Below are 16,431 nucleotides of genomic sequence, written 5' to 3' on the forward strand. Positions count from 1 at the left end.
CAAATAGAATACTGACGAGAATTACCCAGTAACTTGTTAATTTCTTTGACTTCATTTGGCTAACATCTCCAGGTTCACAGCTTGAGAGAGATGTCAAGTGTTTCCCACCACAGAGGCAGTTTACTGGTTTGTTGCTCAAACCAAAAGTTTGGAGTTCTATTTTATGACTTTCTTTCAAACCCTACACTCAACATGTACATCCATCAGCACATCTAGTTGGCTCTACCTTTAAAATAGAATCTGACCTCTCTCACAGTGCCCAAGATACAACCCTGTATTAGTTTTCTATTGCTGCCTAATGATATACCCCAAAACTTAGTTGCTTAAACCACAATAAACGTTTGTTGTCAGTTTCTGTGGGTTGGAAATCAGGAACACCTTGGCTGAGCAGTCTGGCTCAGAGTCTCTAATGAAATTGCAGTCAAGTTGTCAGCCAGGGCTGTAGTCATCTGAATGCCTAACTGGTGCTGGAGGATCTTCCGAGGTTGCTCGTGCACATGGCTGGCATGCTGTGCTGCCTTTTGGTGGGAGGCTTCAATGTCTCCCCATATGGGCCTCTTTGAAGGCCTTCTTGAGCATCCTATCCTTACCAGCATAAGTGACTGACTGAGCTGCAGTGTCTTTTATGACCTAGTCTTGGAAGTTATACCCTGTTCTGTTGGTCCCACAGATCAGCCATGATTCAGGGAGGTTGGACATAAATACAGAAGAAAATCATGGGGAGTCATCTTGGAGGCTGGCTACCACACTACCACCACCTCTTACCTGGATTATTGCAATCACTTAACATTCTTTTTTTCTTTTTTGAGACAGAGTCTCACTCTGTCACCCATGCTGCAGTGCAGTGGCACAATCTCGGCTCACTGCAACCTCCGTCTCCTGGACTCAAGCGATTTTCTTGCCTCAGCCTCCCAAGTAGCTGGGATTATAGGCGCACACCATCACGCCTGGCTAATTTTTGTATTTTTAGTAGAGGCAGGGTTTCATCATGTTGGCCAGGCTGGTCTCGATCTCCTGACCTCAAGTGATCCACCTGCCTTGGCCTCCCAGACTGTTGGGATTACAGGTGTGAGCCACCATGCCTGGCTGCAATCACTTAACATGCTTGTTTCTGTCTCCCTGATGTCTATCCTAGACATAGCAGCCAGCAACCCTCTTATATCATATTGTGTTGCTCCTCTCTTGAAAATCCTGTAATGGCTTCCTTTAGTGAAGGAAAAGCCAGCCTTTACCGTGGTTCCAAGGCCTTACATCATCTGGCCCCAACTACCTTTCTGATTAATCTCTTTTCACTCACTCTACTCCAGCACAAATATTATGCCTCAAATGCACTCAGCAGGCTTCTGCCCAAGGGACCTTGCGCTGGCTTTTTCCTCTGCCTTAGATAATTACCCTGCAGATAATCCATGGCTAGTTCATTCAGACCTCTCTTCAAGTATCAGCTGCTCAGAGAGGCCTTTTCTGACCATCACATATAAAACGAAACAGCACACCTGCCATTTCCAGTTTATGGCACTTAACACTTATTTCCTGTTTCCTCCACTAGTATGTAAGCTCAACAAGAGCAAGGGGTATGTTTTGTTTTTGCTGAAGTCTTAGGATCTAGAATAGTGCCTGACCCATGGGAGACACTGAAAACATTTGTTTAATGACTAAATAGGTGGGTTAATGAAAGTGGCTGTTAATTCCAGTTCTGCCTACAAAAACGCTCTCTTCACACTGAATTATGTATATGAGAGAGAAGAGAAAGGAAGGAAGAAGAAACAGGCATATGGGTAGATAGTTGTCAGCAAATGGAGCTAGTCATAAGTGAGTTAAAAAAGGAGGCAAAGGGGGCAGGAAAATAACATGAGATTAAGTAGATCATTTGGATTTGTAAGTCTGTGAACTCCAAAATAGGCACAGGTTTATTCAAAGGAAGAAAATTATGTTCAATTAATTACACAAACTCAGGGAAAAAAAGAAAAGTTTATCCAGGAGTTAAAAGAAGCATACAAGCATACTGTAGTTAAAAATATTAAAAGACCAAGAAAAGATATATTGATGCTCACGGAACTACGGTGGAAGCTTACTGGGGCATGCCTTGCGCATGGGATGAATGTTTTGAGGCAGCACTTGATGGGTGGACAGGACCTCCTGGACCTTGTCCAAACACATCTTGTTTGCTGCTATACCTGCTTCAAACTCTCGGCGTTTCTCTTCCTTCTCTGCTTCTTGGGACTGCTGCTGGTAGGCGATTTGCATCTGAAGTTGCTTCCTGTACTCCTGGGCTAAACGTTGGCGTCTAAAGTATTAGAAGTGTCAAAGCATAAAATTATAAAAGTAAGCATTTAGATTTATTCAGAGCATTACAATTAAAATATAATTTGTAAAGTCAAATTAAATTCCCATTAAAATCAGGGTGAGTGGAGAAGAAATAGATGAAAAACTCAATAATGGGTTTCTTACGTAATAATCATTAATATAATCCTAGGACAAATATTGATTTTAGAGAGGAAATGCTTCTTCCCTGCTCGTAATGTTCACTGCTATGTGGTAATGGTCCTTGGTTTGCCTCCATCCCTTCCCTTACTCTTCTCTATGGGTAAAATTGGAGAGGATAAGCAAACTGCTCAATTCAACTTTTCTCCTTTTTTTTTTTTTTTTTTTTTGAGACGGAGTCTCGCTCTGTCACCCAGGCTGGAGTGCAGTTGCGTGATCTCAGCTCACTGCAACCTTCGCCTCCTGGGTTCAAGCAATTCTCTGCCTCAGCCACCCAAGCAGCTGGGATTGCAGGCGTCCGCCACCACACCTGGCTAATTTTTGTATTTTTAGTAGAGATGAGGTTTCATCATTTTGGCCAGGCTGGTCTCAAACTCCTGACCTCAAGTGATCTGCCCGCCTCAGCCTCCCAAAGTGCTGGGATTACAGGCGTGAGCCACCACACCTGGCCAGCTTTTCCCCTTTCATCTCGGAGGCTGCTCCGCCTGCTTTCTGCTCTGCTGTAGATCAAAGGGCCACATCCCCGCACAAGAGGCCTGCAGTGATCTCATGCTGCTGGGGACTGGGTGGGTAAGTTAGCCTTATCTTATCATTCTGTTCAGTATTAACTAGATAATTTCTTGCATAAATAAGCCACATTTTAAATATATGACAGTTTTTTTATTTATAGTATAATTTTTATTGTAATAAAAAACACATTATGATGGGCATGGTGGCTCATGCATGTAATCCCAGCACTTGGGAGGCTGAGGTGGGTGGATCACCTGAGGTCAGGAGTTCGAGACCAGCCTGACCAACATGGAGAAACTCCGTCTCTACTAAAAATACAAAAATTAGCTGGGCGTGGTGGTACATGCCTGTAATCCCAGCTACTCAGGAGGCTGAGGCAGGAGAATCCCTTGAACCCAGGAGGCGGAGGTTGCAGTGAGCCAAGACTGCGCCATTGCACTCCAGCCTGGGTAACAAGAGTCAAACTCCATCTCAAAAACAAACAAACAAACAAAAAACAAAACAAAAAAAATTACATAGGTTATACACCTAATAATCCCAGCACCTTAGGAGCCCAAGACAGGAGGATCACAGGAGTTTGAGACCAGCCTGGGCAACATAGGGAGACCCGATCTGTATAAAAAAATAAAAAACTAGCCAGGCATGGTGGCATGTGCCTGTGGTCGCAGCTGAAGTGGGTGGATTTTCTGAGCCCAGAAGGTTGAGGTTTTAGTGAGCCATGATCACACTACTGCACCCCAGCCTGGGCAACAGAGCAAGACCTTGTCAAAAAACAAAAACAAAAACAAACAAACAAACAAAACCCACATAACAAATTTACATCTTAACCATTTTTAAGCATACAGTTCAGTAGTTAAGTCTCCATATTGTTGTAAAAGAGATCTCCAGGACTTTTTCATCTTGCAAATCTGAAACTCCCCTCCCCTCTTTCCTCCCCACAACCCCTGGTAACCACCATTCTACTTTATGTTTCTATAAATCTGACTACTTTATATGTCTCATAAAAGTAGAATCATACAGTATTTGTCTTTTCGTGACTGGCTTATTTCACTTAGCATAATGTCCTCCAGGTTCATCCATACGGTGGCATGTGACAGGATTTCCTTGCTTTTTAAGGCTGAAAAATATTCCATCATAAATATATACCATGTTTTGTTTATCTATTCATTTCATTAATAGACCCTTGGGTTGCTTCTACCTCTTGAATACTGTGAATAGTGCTATGAATATTTCTGTGCAAATATCTCTTCAAGACCCTGCTTTTAATTTTTTGGACATATACCCAGAAGTGGGTTGCCGGATTATGTAGTAGTTTTAATATTAATTTTTTGGAGGAAACTCCATACTGTTTTCCATAATGGTTATATAATTTTACAATTTATAAGCCACATTTTTTTCTTTGTAGTCTCTTTCTTTTTTTCTTTTTCTTTTTTTTTTTTTTTAGACAGGATCTCACTCTTGTCACCCAGGCTGGAGTACACTACTGGCACAATCACACAATCATGGCTCACTGCAGCTTCAACCTCCCAGGTTCAGGTGATCCTCCCACCTCAGCATCCCAGGTATTTGGGACTATAGGTGCACACAACCACACCCAGCTAATTTTGTTGTTGTTGTTGTATTTTTTTAGAGACAGAGTTACACCATGTTGCACAGGCCGGTCTCAAACTCCTGGGTTCAAGAGATCCACTCACCTTGGCCTCCCAAAGTGGTGGGATTACAGGCATGACCCACCATGCCTGGCCTCTTTGTAGTTTCAATGGCTAGAAATATAAGCCACATTTTTAATATCAGCTGTGGTATAATAAGAATTATATTTGATCTTTGTTCCTAGTTCTTGGCACAGAGCTCCTACAACTCTTGTAATTTCCTGAGTGATAAAAGTATCTTTTGTAATTCATAGGAACACCTGATTTTATGCTAATAAGCTGACTTAGGGTAGGGCCCCTGGGTGGCCTCAGGATGGGGTTGGTCACTAGAAAGACCAAGTGATGAGGGGGTTAGGACTTTCAGCCCCACCCACTGACCTCTTGGGAGGGGAAGGTGGGGGCTGGAGATGAAGCTCTAAAAACTCTCGAACAAGGATATTCTGAGGGCATCTGTGATGGTGACACAGGGAGGTGCTGAAAGGATGGTGCACCCGCAGAGAGCACGGAAGCCCCTGTGCTTCTCTTCCAGTTGGCTGTTCCTGAGTTGTGTCCATTGTGATAAACTGGTAAACATAAGTCAAATGTGTTCCTGATTTCTCTGAGCAACTCTAGCAAACTGTTGAACCTGAGGAGGAGGTCGTGGGAACCCCCAGTTTATAGCTGGTTGATCAGAAGGTGGTCTGGGACTAGCATCTGGTGTCTGAAGTGGCAGCAGTTTTGTGGGACTAAGCCCTTACCCTGAGGGGTCTATACTAACTCTGGGTAGTTACTATCAGAACTGAATTGAATTCTTGGACACCCAGTTGGGGTCTGGAGAATCAGAGAATTTGTTGTTGGGGTCAGAGAACACTCCATCAACTTTTATCAGAAATAAAGATAATGGAATTTTATCAGAAATAAAGATAATGTGGATACCCCTCTATGGCAGATTCTATTTTCCAAAGATGGCCACAGTACTGTCTCCCTCCCCATATGTGTATCCTAATTAGGGAAAAGGAATCAGGCTGGCGGAACCAGGATAAAGCAAAGAGATAAAGCAGATAAGCTATAGGTCTGCCTTTGTTCATGGCCCAGGACATATAACCCTCCTGTGCAGATAACATACAAAACTCACAAACTTCCTGCTTATCATCAAATGCTTTGATTTATCGTCAAACACCTCGGCTGACAGAAGAATGCAAGTTAGCTCCCTGCTACCTTGGTGTTATCAAGTAGCCCAAGAACCATCCTATAAAATCTTCGGCAAGCCTTTGTTTCCTGGCAGTCAGCTCCTCTCTTGCTGGCTTCCCATTGCTTTCTTGCACTGAGTTTTCCTACTTTCTCTAATAAATCTGCCTTTCTTTACCTACAACTGTCTTGGTAAATTCTTTTACCCCCGCACCACTGACCCAGATAGTCACTGCTCACCCACATTTTGGTAGCCTGTATGGGAAACTCCCTCCTTATGAGGAACTCTCTGGCCTCTCTCTTTCCCTTTCCCAACTTAGGAACCTCAGTGGACAGTATCTACGCAGAGAGACAATTGTAGGTCTCTAGCTGGAGCTACCTACACTCCTGTGGGACTGAAAGGTATCCGTGTGGAAGCATCTAACTACCACCTGTTCAGGTGAGGGACCTGAGTTTACTTTCTCTTTTCAGCCTTTCAGCAGCTGGCTTTTAGTATCTCTTTGGCAACTGACAGTAACCAGCTGTGGCTACTATCCGGTGTTGCCTGAAGGCCAAATAGCCACCTGGCCTGGAAGAGAGGAAGGCTTCCTCCTATACTCTCTGGTCAGAAGTCCCTAACCCCTACGTGTGATGCGACTGGCAGCAGAAGCTCATTCAGAGCAAATTCACACATTTTGGGTGACTCAGACACTCTCTTTCTCACTCTGAATCCTCCTGTGGAGTCAGCCAGCCATTCTGTCCCAGATGTTGCTAAATCAGGTGATCTCAGACAGCCTCAGAACCATGAGTTTTCCCTTACCCACCCCCTCTCCTGGGCCAACACAGGCAGAGTCCTCCCTTCACCCATTTTCCTTGTACCTGGACTGGCCATCCAGCATAAGGCCCCTGAGTGGCCGAGGGGACTTTCTTAATAGGTGGGACACCCCTTTAGAAAGTGCACCCCAAGTTCCTCAGTAGACCTAAGTGGAACTGCTTTTCATCTCAGCTGGACATCCTGAGAGAAAGTGCAGTTTGTGCCCCTGAGTGGCACCATCCCCAAGCAACATGTTTTCTAGTCCCACCATGGGACAAACCCCATCTATTCCTTCAGACTCACTTCTGGGTTGTATCCTAAAACATTAAGACAAATTTAACTCTCAAACCCTCAAAAAGAAATGTCTAATTTATTGTGTAACACAGCATGGCCCCTATGTAGAAAACCATCAAATTAGCCTCCTGAGTCCTTTACAACTGACAGCAGAATAAGGAGGACAGGGCTAAGAACAAAGAAAAATGCAGAGGCAAGAGACAGGCTCAACTGTTGGCTGCTTTACAAGCCCCAGCCCCCTCCAGGTTTCCCTAAAAATACATTCCTTCAGATAACTGCCATCAGTGCAAAACGCCAGGTTACTAAAAGGCAGAGTGCCCCAGTGGAATAAATTTTAAAAGCCCTGCCTGGCTTACTCTCTCTGCCACAAGCTCAGCCACTGGAAAAAAGACTGCCCTGATGATCAAAGGGCCCCCAGGACAGAATCTCAACCCCTAATGGCCTTATGCTAAATAGGCTCTCTGCTCTGTCTGGAAACAGCTCACCTTAACTGATACCTTGCAAAGTTGGGAAGAATTTGTCCCACACCTTGTAGGTCTGGGGTGCTAATGCTCTCCCTGGCGGGAGATAAACAAAAGTGGCAGGGGTACTGACCTTGCACTGTGCAGTGGCTGGAAGGCTCACAAGCCCTCCTGTAAAGCCTGACCTTTTCCTCTCCATTCCTTCCTTTTCTTTTTCTCTTTTTCTGTTCAGTCCAGGGGTCCAGCCTTAAAAGGGAAAGACAGTTTCTAACATCCTAACCCCTGATTTTGTCATTCTCTTTAAAACTCCAGCTGGTTACATATTATGGTACATTTTAAACTAATGGGCAAACTACAACAAGAAAAAGTCAGAGCTCAAATGGTTAACCTGCACTATAAAGTTAAGTGAAGTCTTCTATAGCTCTCTGTCTTCCTTTTTTTCTGCCTGCTTTAAATCTGCTGTTACTAAGGTCCTGGTGCTGAGATAAAACTCATTCTTTGTGGTCTAATTAGAATGCAAACATCGAAAACTCATTTAAAGTTAAAGAAAAAAAGGTAAAAGAGGTTTTGTTCAAACAACCCAGAATTTTTAAACCTCCCTTAAAAATAAAAAAAAAATAAATAAATCCAACACCTCCTTTAGACCTTACTCTTAAGGCTGACTCTTTTTATCCAATTCTACTACAGGCTTTCAGTAATTATCCAACTGCCTCACTTAAGCAGCGTCACCCTCTTAATATTGATGCTTTTATAAGGGAGGTAGTTTACGACTGCTATTTGCAAGCGGACTTCCAAGATTACCACCCAGATGAAATTTTTTGTATATTTGTCCTAGTAATGTCATTTACCCCCACACCACATCAGTGTGCTAAGGTACTAGGTGTTTGGTTAACTGTTTTTCTCATATTCTTTACAGCCCTTCTTCTCGCCTGTCTCCCTGAGTTTACTACATATTGTCATTTTCCTTAAAAATGGCTTTGTTTTTATTCTATCACGGCTAACTATTGCCTCCATGGCTGGAGCCAGGCACTTACTCCTCCCAGTAATATTTCAGGTTGCTAACATAACACACAGCACTAACTTCTGGATATGCCCATGCGGACAGGCACTCAAAGATAACATTATATCCTAGCAGTCCCGCTATCCATAGAAGAAATTACTAACAAGCCTGATACTCTGGATTCAACTACACCATTTACACACACACCAAAAACACAGGTTTAGGAGGGGAGCCTAGGCCAATTGATTCCTCATGGCAATCATCCACTGTGACAGAGCAGATTGGGAAGGCACCAGAGATGGCCTGTAAGGTTCACCTCTGCATCAGAAAATCCGAGGGATCTGGCCCTTTTATAGGCACTTGTAAGGCTCACCTCTGCATCCGAAACTCCAAAGGGTCTGGCCCTTTCCTAGGGTGTTTAACATAAGCCCATTGTAATTACACCCTCAACTATAATAAAACATACCAGGAATGGAAGCTATATGACAACAATGACAAGTTCACTGTGTACCTCTGCAGGTTTTCTCTATGGTGGGGAAACAACAAAGTTAATGCCAGCAAAATTTATAGTGATCCCTTTATGCCTATAAAGGCCAGTTCAGCTACTGGGATAGAATATATAGGAATAGGGGTTGAGATTGGACAACTTCTCAACCTCACTAATACATCTACAACTTTCTCTTGATTTTCCGTTACCTCATTAATGTTTAAAAATCTTGTCTGCCAGGCCCCACATTCATATAACACAAGTAAAACTTTCCCCCCCTTATGCATGAATGACTACTTTCTAGGTCACCACCCAGCCACATTTGATCCCTGGGGACCATGGGATCCCTCTATTTATGCAAATTATACTGGAATCCAAACTAACCACACCTATGCCTGGTTACAAGGTCCCTCCTCAGGAGTTTCTTTAAAAGGAACTGGGCTCTTCTTTTTATGTGGATCCAACATTTTTCCAGCCTTGCCTATTAAATGGAGAGGACGTGCACTATAGTTGCAGCAATACCTGGAGTACATATATATAACTCCTTAGACTTTATAACCTCTGGCCAAGTTCCAAATTTGTGATCCTTCCTAAGTTGGGCCCTTCAAAGGCCATCAGAAGAAAGGAAACAGAAACGGGATTTAATCAACCTTCCATCATTTGGCATCCTCACCACTGATGATCTCATTATAGAGAGGAATGGTCTAGGACATTCTGTTGCCCATGCAGTCTTTTGGTTTGCAGGTATATCCATGCTTGAGTGCAGCATTTGTAATATCACCATCTTAGTCCAGCAATCTTGAGAAGCTAAAGTCATGGCCATCAAGGCCCAATAACAGGTCCTAAATTCATTGGCAGGGGTTGTCTTGCAAAACTGATGTGCTGTGGATGTGCTTAATGCTGAGGCAGGAGGCACCTGCATGCTGTTAAATAAAACTTGTTGCTCTTACATCAATACCTCAGGTCAGGTAGCAAAAAACTTTAGAAAAGATAACAGAAGACATCAAAGTATTAGAGGGCCCTCAAAAAGGAGTTCCTGAAGATTCCTTTCTGGCACAGCTATTTCAAAGCTTCTCCAGCTGGGTTTGGCTATGCGTTGCCCTACTTCTCCCATCTATAATAAAGCTCATATTGGCTGGGTGCAGTGGCTCACACCTGTAATCCCAGCACTTTGGGAGGCTGAGGCAGGTGGATCACCCAAGGTCAGGAGTTTGAGACCAGCCTGGCCAATATGGTGAAACCCTGTCTCTACTAAAAATTACAAAAATTAGCTGGGCGTGGTGGCATGCGCCTGTAACCCCAGCTACTTGGGAGGCTGAGGCAGGAGAATCACTTGAACCTGGGGAGGCAGAGGTTGCAGTGAGCTGGGATCACGCCACTGCATTCCAGCCTTGACAAGAACGAAATTCTGTCTCAAAAAATAATAATAACAGTAAGATTCATATTACTTTATCTGTGCCATGTATTGTTAATGCGGTATCTTGTTTTGTGATTTCTAGAATACAACAATTTCAAACCAAAATGTTACTGCAGTGAGGGTATCAGCCACTTAGAGAACTCCATGACTCTCCTTTGGATGCAACAGGACAATATTTTAGGCTGCAAATGCTGTTCCCCCATGGTCCCACAGCCACCCTGCCCAATTTAATTCCCAACCCAAGGATTTAGGTCCATGTAACCTCCTGACCAACTAACAATCCTACGTCGGGCAAACTATACACCCCTGGTGGGCAAGAAGCAGTTGGAAGATGAGACCTTCATCCACATGCCAAAGATTTGCCATTGTTGCTCTGTTGGGGGAAATGTAGAATCCTATTTAGGTAAAAGGAGTCAGGCTGGTGGAACCAGGATAAAGCAGAGATAAAGCAGTAAGCTATAGGTCTGCCTTTGTTCATGGCCCAGGACATACAGCCCTCCTGTGCAGATAACATACAAAACTCACAAACTTCTGCTTAACATCAAATGCTTCGATTTATCATCAAACACCTCAGCTGACAGAAGAATGCAAGTTAGCTCCCTGCTACCTTGGTGTTATCAAGTAGCCCAAGAACCATCCTATAAAATCTCTGGCAAGCCTTTGTTTCCTGGCAGTCAGCTCCTCTCTTGCTGGCTGCCCATTGCTTTCTTGCACTGAATTTTCCTACTTTCTCTAATTAATCTGCCTGTACCTACAACTGTCTTGGAAAATTCTTTTACCCCCATGCCACCAGCCTAGTTATGCGCTTCAGCAATGTGAACCTCTACTACCCTGTCAAGAGGTGGAGCTTCTATCTCCATCTCCTTGAATCAGGATGGGCCTTGTAACTACTTTTGGAATATGGTAGAAGTAATGCTATGCCAGTCCCAGGTGTAGCTCTTAACTGGCCTGGCAGCTGCTTCTTCCTAGCTCTTGGAATACTTGCTATTGGAACTCTCCCTCTCAAAACAAGCCACCATACTGTGAGAAATCCAAATCACATGGAGAGCCCACACATAGGGGTTCCAGGTGACAACTAAAACTCCTAGTTGATAACTGAGATCCCTGACTACAGTCAGCATACACTGCCAGCTATATGAGTAGGTGTCCTAGGTTGAGCCTTCAGATGAATATATAGCCTCAGTCATGTGGATCTGACTTCAACGACATGAGATGTTCCGAGCAAGAACTACCTAGGTGAGCCGTGTTGACCCACAGAATCATAAGAGACAATCATAAATTGCTTTAAACCACACATTTCAGGGTGTTTTGTTATGTAGCAATAGGTAACTGTAATACCTCTGCCCATAATTTTTTCCTTATCTCTCCACCAATTTAGAAGTTTAGCAGGGAAGAGATGTGATATTTATTGAGTCCTCACAAATCTCCAACAGAAGACTTTTTAAAAATGAGAAAGAGGCCAGGCGCAGTGGCTCACGCCTGTAATCCCAGCACTTTGGGAGTCTGAGGTGGGTGGATCACAAGGTCAGGAGTTCAAGACCAGCCTGGCTAAGGTGGTGAAACCCTGTCTCTACTAAAAATAATAAAAATTAGCCAGGCATGGTGGTGCATGCCTGTAATCCTAGGTATTCGAGTGGCTGAGGCAGAGAATTGCTTGAACCCGGGAGTCGGAGATTGCAGTAAGCCAAGATTACACCACCGCACTCCAGCCTAGGTGACAGAGCAAGACTCCATCTCAAAAAAAAAAAAAAATATATATATATATATACACGCACACATATATATACACACACACATACACACACACACACACACACACACATATATATATATATATGAGAAGGAAAGATTTCCACAGCAGAGGCAGTAGCAGGAACTCAGAACGGTAGGCCAGATGTTGTTGTTTGTGACCCCAAAGTGAGAATAAGATCAGGCACATTAACCATACTCTTTCTAGAAAGAGAAGAGCTAATTTCTATGCACCAAGTGTGAGTAAGTCAAAGGACAGGCCCCAGGAACAGGGAGGGTGACCAGTAATCAGAGAAGCCGGGTCCTCTTCCTCCACTACACTGGCTGCCTGATTTAGGTATCATGGCCACCAGTGGGAAGAGACTGAGATGGTGTAAGAAAAACTGCAGGGAGGTAGCTGCCTGTTTCCCCCACCTGAGCCTGGTTGTGGTGATCAGAAGGACACTAACCAATCCCAGCCTAAGGCCTGTCAGAGGAAAGCAGTGGTATTTCCCAAAGCATCCAGAGTGTTCTAGTGCAGTAAGGCTAAACACGTCCTCCTAGGGACATTTGTATGGAATCCTGTCCCTATAAGCCATTCTGCTAATCTAGCTGATTAGGCCAGCCTGCTTTTCAGGATTTGTTTCATGGAGGAAAAAAAATCTTCTTGCTATTTTATTAGGATTTAAGGTTGGTGCCTATTTTTTTAAGTGTTTCAAATTTATTTTATTTTTAAAGATATTCATCCAGCCTAATAACTTATGTGTATAATCATAATATACATAATGGCAATGGAATTTAATTTTACCAAGACAGTTGGTGCCTACTTTTACATGAAATTTTGTAAACCGCTTTGAGCGTCTAGAAGGACAAGTGTAATACTAATGTAAAATAATGTCAATAATGCATGAATTATGGCACATGGTCTTTATGTTGAAAATCTGTTTTAGTTTTTGTTTTTTTGAGACAGTTCTTGCCTGTTGCCCAGGTTGGAGTGTAGTGGCACAATCGTAGCTGCAGTGTTTAACTCCTGTACTCAAGTGATCTTCCACTTCAGCTCCCAAGTAGCTAGGACTACAGGTCTATGTCACCATATCTGGCTAGTTTTTATTTTTATTTTTTTGTAGAGATGAGATCTTGCTATACTGCCCAGGCTAATCTCAAACTCCTGGCTTCAAGCAATCCTCTTTCCTCAGCCTCCCAAAGTACTGGGATTACAGGTGTGAGCCACCATGGCTAGCCAAAAATCCATTTTTTAGGTAGCAAATGATGATACAGAAAACAAAATCATACCTTGCAAAATTCTCCTTCTCTTCACAGTTAAGTTCTTTAAGACTTTCATTTATGTGTTTCTGTTCCATAGCACGTTCTTCCTGTTCTTTAGCTTCTCGTTGCACTAAGAAAAGCAAAAGTAATTATATGTCAAATGACTTTCGACAAGAATTGCCAACATCTTTCTGGGCACCAGAGTCATATTGTCTTTAGAAAGGCAGAGCTTAGAATCAAGGCTGGATCTTAGATTGATAAAGTAGAAGTACACATCTCAATTGAGAAATAAATTGGGTTTAGGCTCATATATGCTACAATCTAGATTTTCTGTTCATCATTTTTCATTGAAAATCCATAATTACCCTTTTTCATACCAGATTACTAATGTTAAAATACTTCCTACTTTTCTCTCCTTGAAGATAAACAGTTCATTGCCATTCATATTAATAAAAGTTTATTATAAATAATTTATTATTTATTATATATTTATTATAAAATAAATATTATTTAAATATATAATGCTCTTGGCTGGGCACAATGCCTCATGCCGGTAATCCCAGCATTTTGGGAGGCTGAGGCAGGTGGGTCACTTGAGGTCAGGAGTTCAAGACCAGCCCGGCCAACATGGTGAAACCCCGTCTCTACTAAAAGTACAAAAATTAGCTGGGCATGGTGGTGCGTGCCTGTAATCTGAGCTGCTCAGGAGGCTGAGGCACAAGTGCCTAGATCGTGCCACTGCATTCCAGCCTGGGCGACAGAGTGAGACTCCGTCTCAATAAATAAATAAATAAATAAATAAATAAATAAATAAATAAAGCTCTTGTAAGTTAAAAATATTTAAGCATCCCAATAGAAAAAAAAGACAAAGGAAACAGAGTTTACAAAATAATAAATACAACTGGTTAATATACATCTGAAATGTATATATCTTTGGTACCACAGTCTATTTCAGAAATTCATCTTAAACAACCAGATACAATCCAAAAATAACTATGTATGGAGATGGTAATCTGGAATTCTAAAATAACAGTAAAAAGATTAGAAACAATATAAAGGGTCATTGCTGTGTTTAAGTAAAATAAGTTATGGTCTGTTTTTATAACAGATTTGTAGGCAGTCATTACAAATCTTATAATTAACAAAAAATGACTTCAAATATTTTTGATAAGTGAAAAATATAGACCATAAAACAGTATATACTACATGATTCTAATTTGTGAAAGAAAATTATATATGTAGTAAAAACACTAGAAGAAAATACACAAAGCTGTGAATAGTAGCTATTCCTGGGTGGTAGAATTATGGTTGATTTTGTTTCCTTGTTTATAAATGGTTTCAATAAATTTTCCATGTTTTTTCAATATTTTCTATAACATTTATCACTTGTTAGATATGAGTTCTAAATTTATCTTCAAAGAATCAATATGTCAGTATGTTCAATTCTTTGCCTTCTACTTTTAAACTTAACTTCCTCATAAAGTGACCTTTTTTGATCAACTGCTCCACCCTGACTCATTCAGATTACCTGCTCCACCCTGACTCATTCAAATTACCTGCTCCACTCTGACTCATTCTGATCACCTGCCCCACCCTGACTCATTCAAATTACCTGCCCCACCCTGACTCATTCAGATTACCTGCTCCACCCTGACTCATTCTGATCACCTGCCCCACCCTGACTCATTCTGATCACCTGCCCCACCCTGATTCATTCAGATTACCTGCTCCACCCTAACTCATTCTGATTACCTGCTCCACCCTGACTCATTCCAATTACCTGCTCTGCCCTCATTCTCCACCCTGACTCATTCCATAACCATTTTTCCTGCCAAACCACTCACCCCATCACTCTCTTTAAATTAGCCAATCAGAATTAGTTTAGCCTGTGCAGTCCAATCCTAGGCAATAGTGGAATGACACAGCAGCAGGGGCCACGTGAGTCAGGAATAAGAACTTCTTCCCCTCCCTTGCCCAGATGTGCTCTCGCTATTGTTCCATCTGTGACTGAGCACCCTTTCTGCAGGAAGTAAAGATGGTCTTGCTGAGAGATCATCTCTCTCTGTGCTGACTTTTCCTCGTGGCACTGATTGTCTATTTCTAACATCACTGATGAATATAAAAATCTTTTCAGCATATAAACTTTCTACGCAGTTTCTAAAAGTTCCATCTAATATTGGCTTAAAAATTTTCTACTGCTATTATAATTCCTGGAGTGAAGAATTAATGAATGGGACCAGGATGAGCTTCCTCTTGCAAAGACCACTGGTGCGAAATCCAATGGTACCCTAACAAGAAATGTGTTTATTGCCGCTCTGGTCCATTGGGCTGGACATGGAAATGGCAGAAATCTGGAGGTGGAAATTCACCCTCTCAACAAACATTATTCTGTGACCAAGCACTGCTTGAAGCTGAGGGAACATAGTGGCATACTGTAGTATAATAATAAGAGACATAATGTGGCTATAAGATTAATGGTAGCCATAAAGTTAACTTAAGCATCTCGCAGGGCTGACACTATGTATCACTTAGCAGTATGATGCAGCCTAGGCCAGGGATTTCCAAGAGACAAAGGTCATCTCAGCACAGATGTAACTTTCAGAAACCTTAAAACAAAGCTTACCCTTACAAGAATAGCTTAAACTCCCTTTATGAAAGAAACACCTAGTAACCAATGTGGATTGAATGTAAGTATTAAAAAGGGGAAAGATTCTCCAAACTTTGAGTATGGTCTCCAAATAAAGACCCTCCTGGCCAGTTGGTCATCTGAGATGTGAGCAAGCCACAGTGCCCTGGAAAGAGGATTTATTTTAAATGGGAGAACACAGAGGGCTGCTCAAGGCATGAGTCAATTGAGCTGGCATTGAAGGATATCTAGATTTCTCATGATCAAGAGCATCATAGGCAGAGACAACTACATAAACAAAGGTATAGCATTGGGGGAACCAGCCCCCAATATTTCAACGTAGGTCCTTTCTATTTTCCCTAAGTGTCGGCTGGTCTGAGAAATAAAGAGAAAGAGTACAAAGAGAGAAATTTTATAGCTGGGCCTCTGGGATGTCATCACATATTGGCAGGACCATGATGGCGACCTCAAGCCACAAAACCAGCAAGTTTTTTTTAGGGATTTTGAAAGGGGAGGGGGTGTACAAACAGGGAGTAGGTCATAAGGATCACA

At 42.4% G+C, this 16,431-nt stretch overlaps 1 protein-coding gene across 3 annotated transcripts in view; it reads right to left on the reverse strand.

Moving 5' to 3' along the window:
- Positions 1-1,949: 1,949 nt before the first annotated feature.
- The window catches only part of CFAP53 (cilia and flagella associated protein 53), a 39,119-nt gene continuing 24,637 nt past the window's right edge, over positions 1,950-16,431 (reverse strand). For 2 of the 3 annotated variants that reach the window (XM_009433952.4, NM_001280103.1), the window contains exons 7-8: positions 13,281-13,383; positions 1,950-2,284 (exon numbers count right to left, since the gene is read on the reverse strand). In XM_009433952.4, the coding sequence (XP_009432227.1) occupies positions 2,056-2,284; positions 13,281-13,383 (332 nt within the window). In that variant the 3' untranslated portion in view covers positions 1,950-2,055. Of the gene's footprint in view, positions 2,285-7,488; positions 7,602-13,280; positions 13,384-16,431 lie in introns of all 3 variants that reach the window. The other variant, XM_063795487.1, reaches the window with a different exon arrangement.

The sequence above is a fragment of the Pan troglodytes genome, chromosome 17 (genome assembly GCF_028858775.2).
Source record: "Pan troglodytes isolate AG18354 chromosome 17, NHGRI_mPanTro3-v2.0_pri, whole genome shotgun sequence".
NCBI classification, from domain to species: Eukaryota; Metazoa; Chordata; class Mammalia; order Primates; family Hominidae; genus Pan; species Pan troglodytes.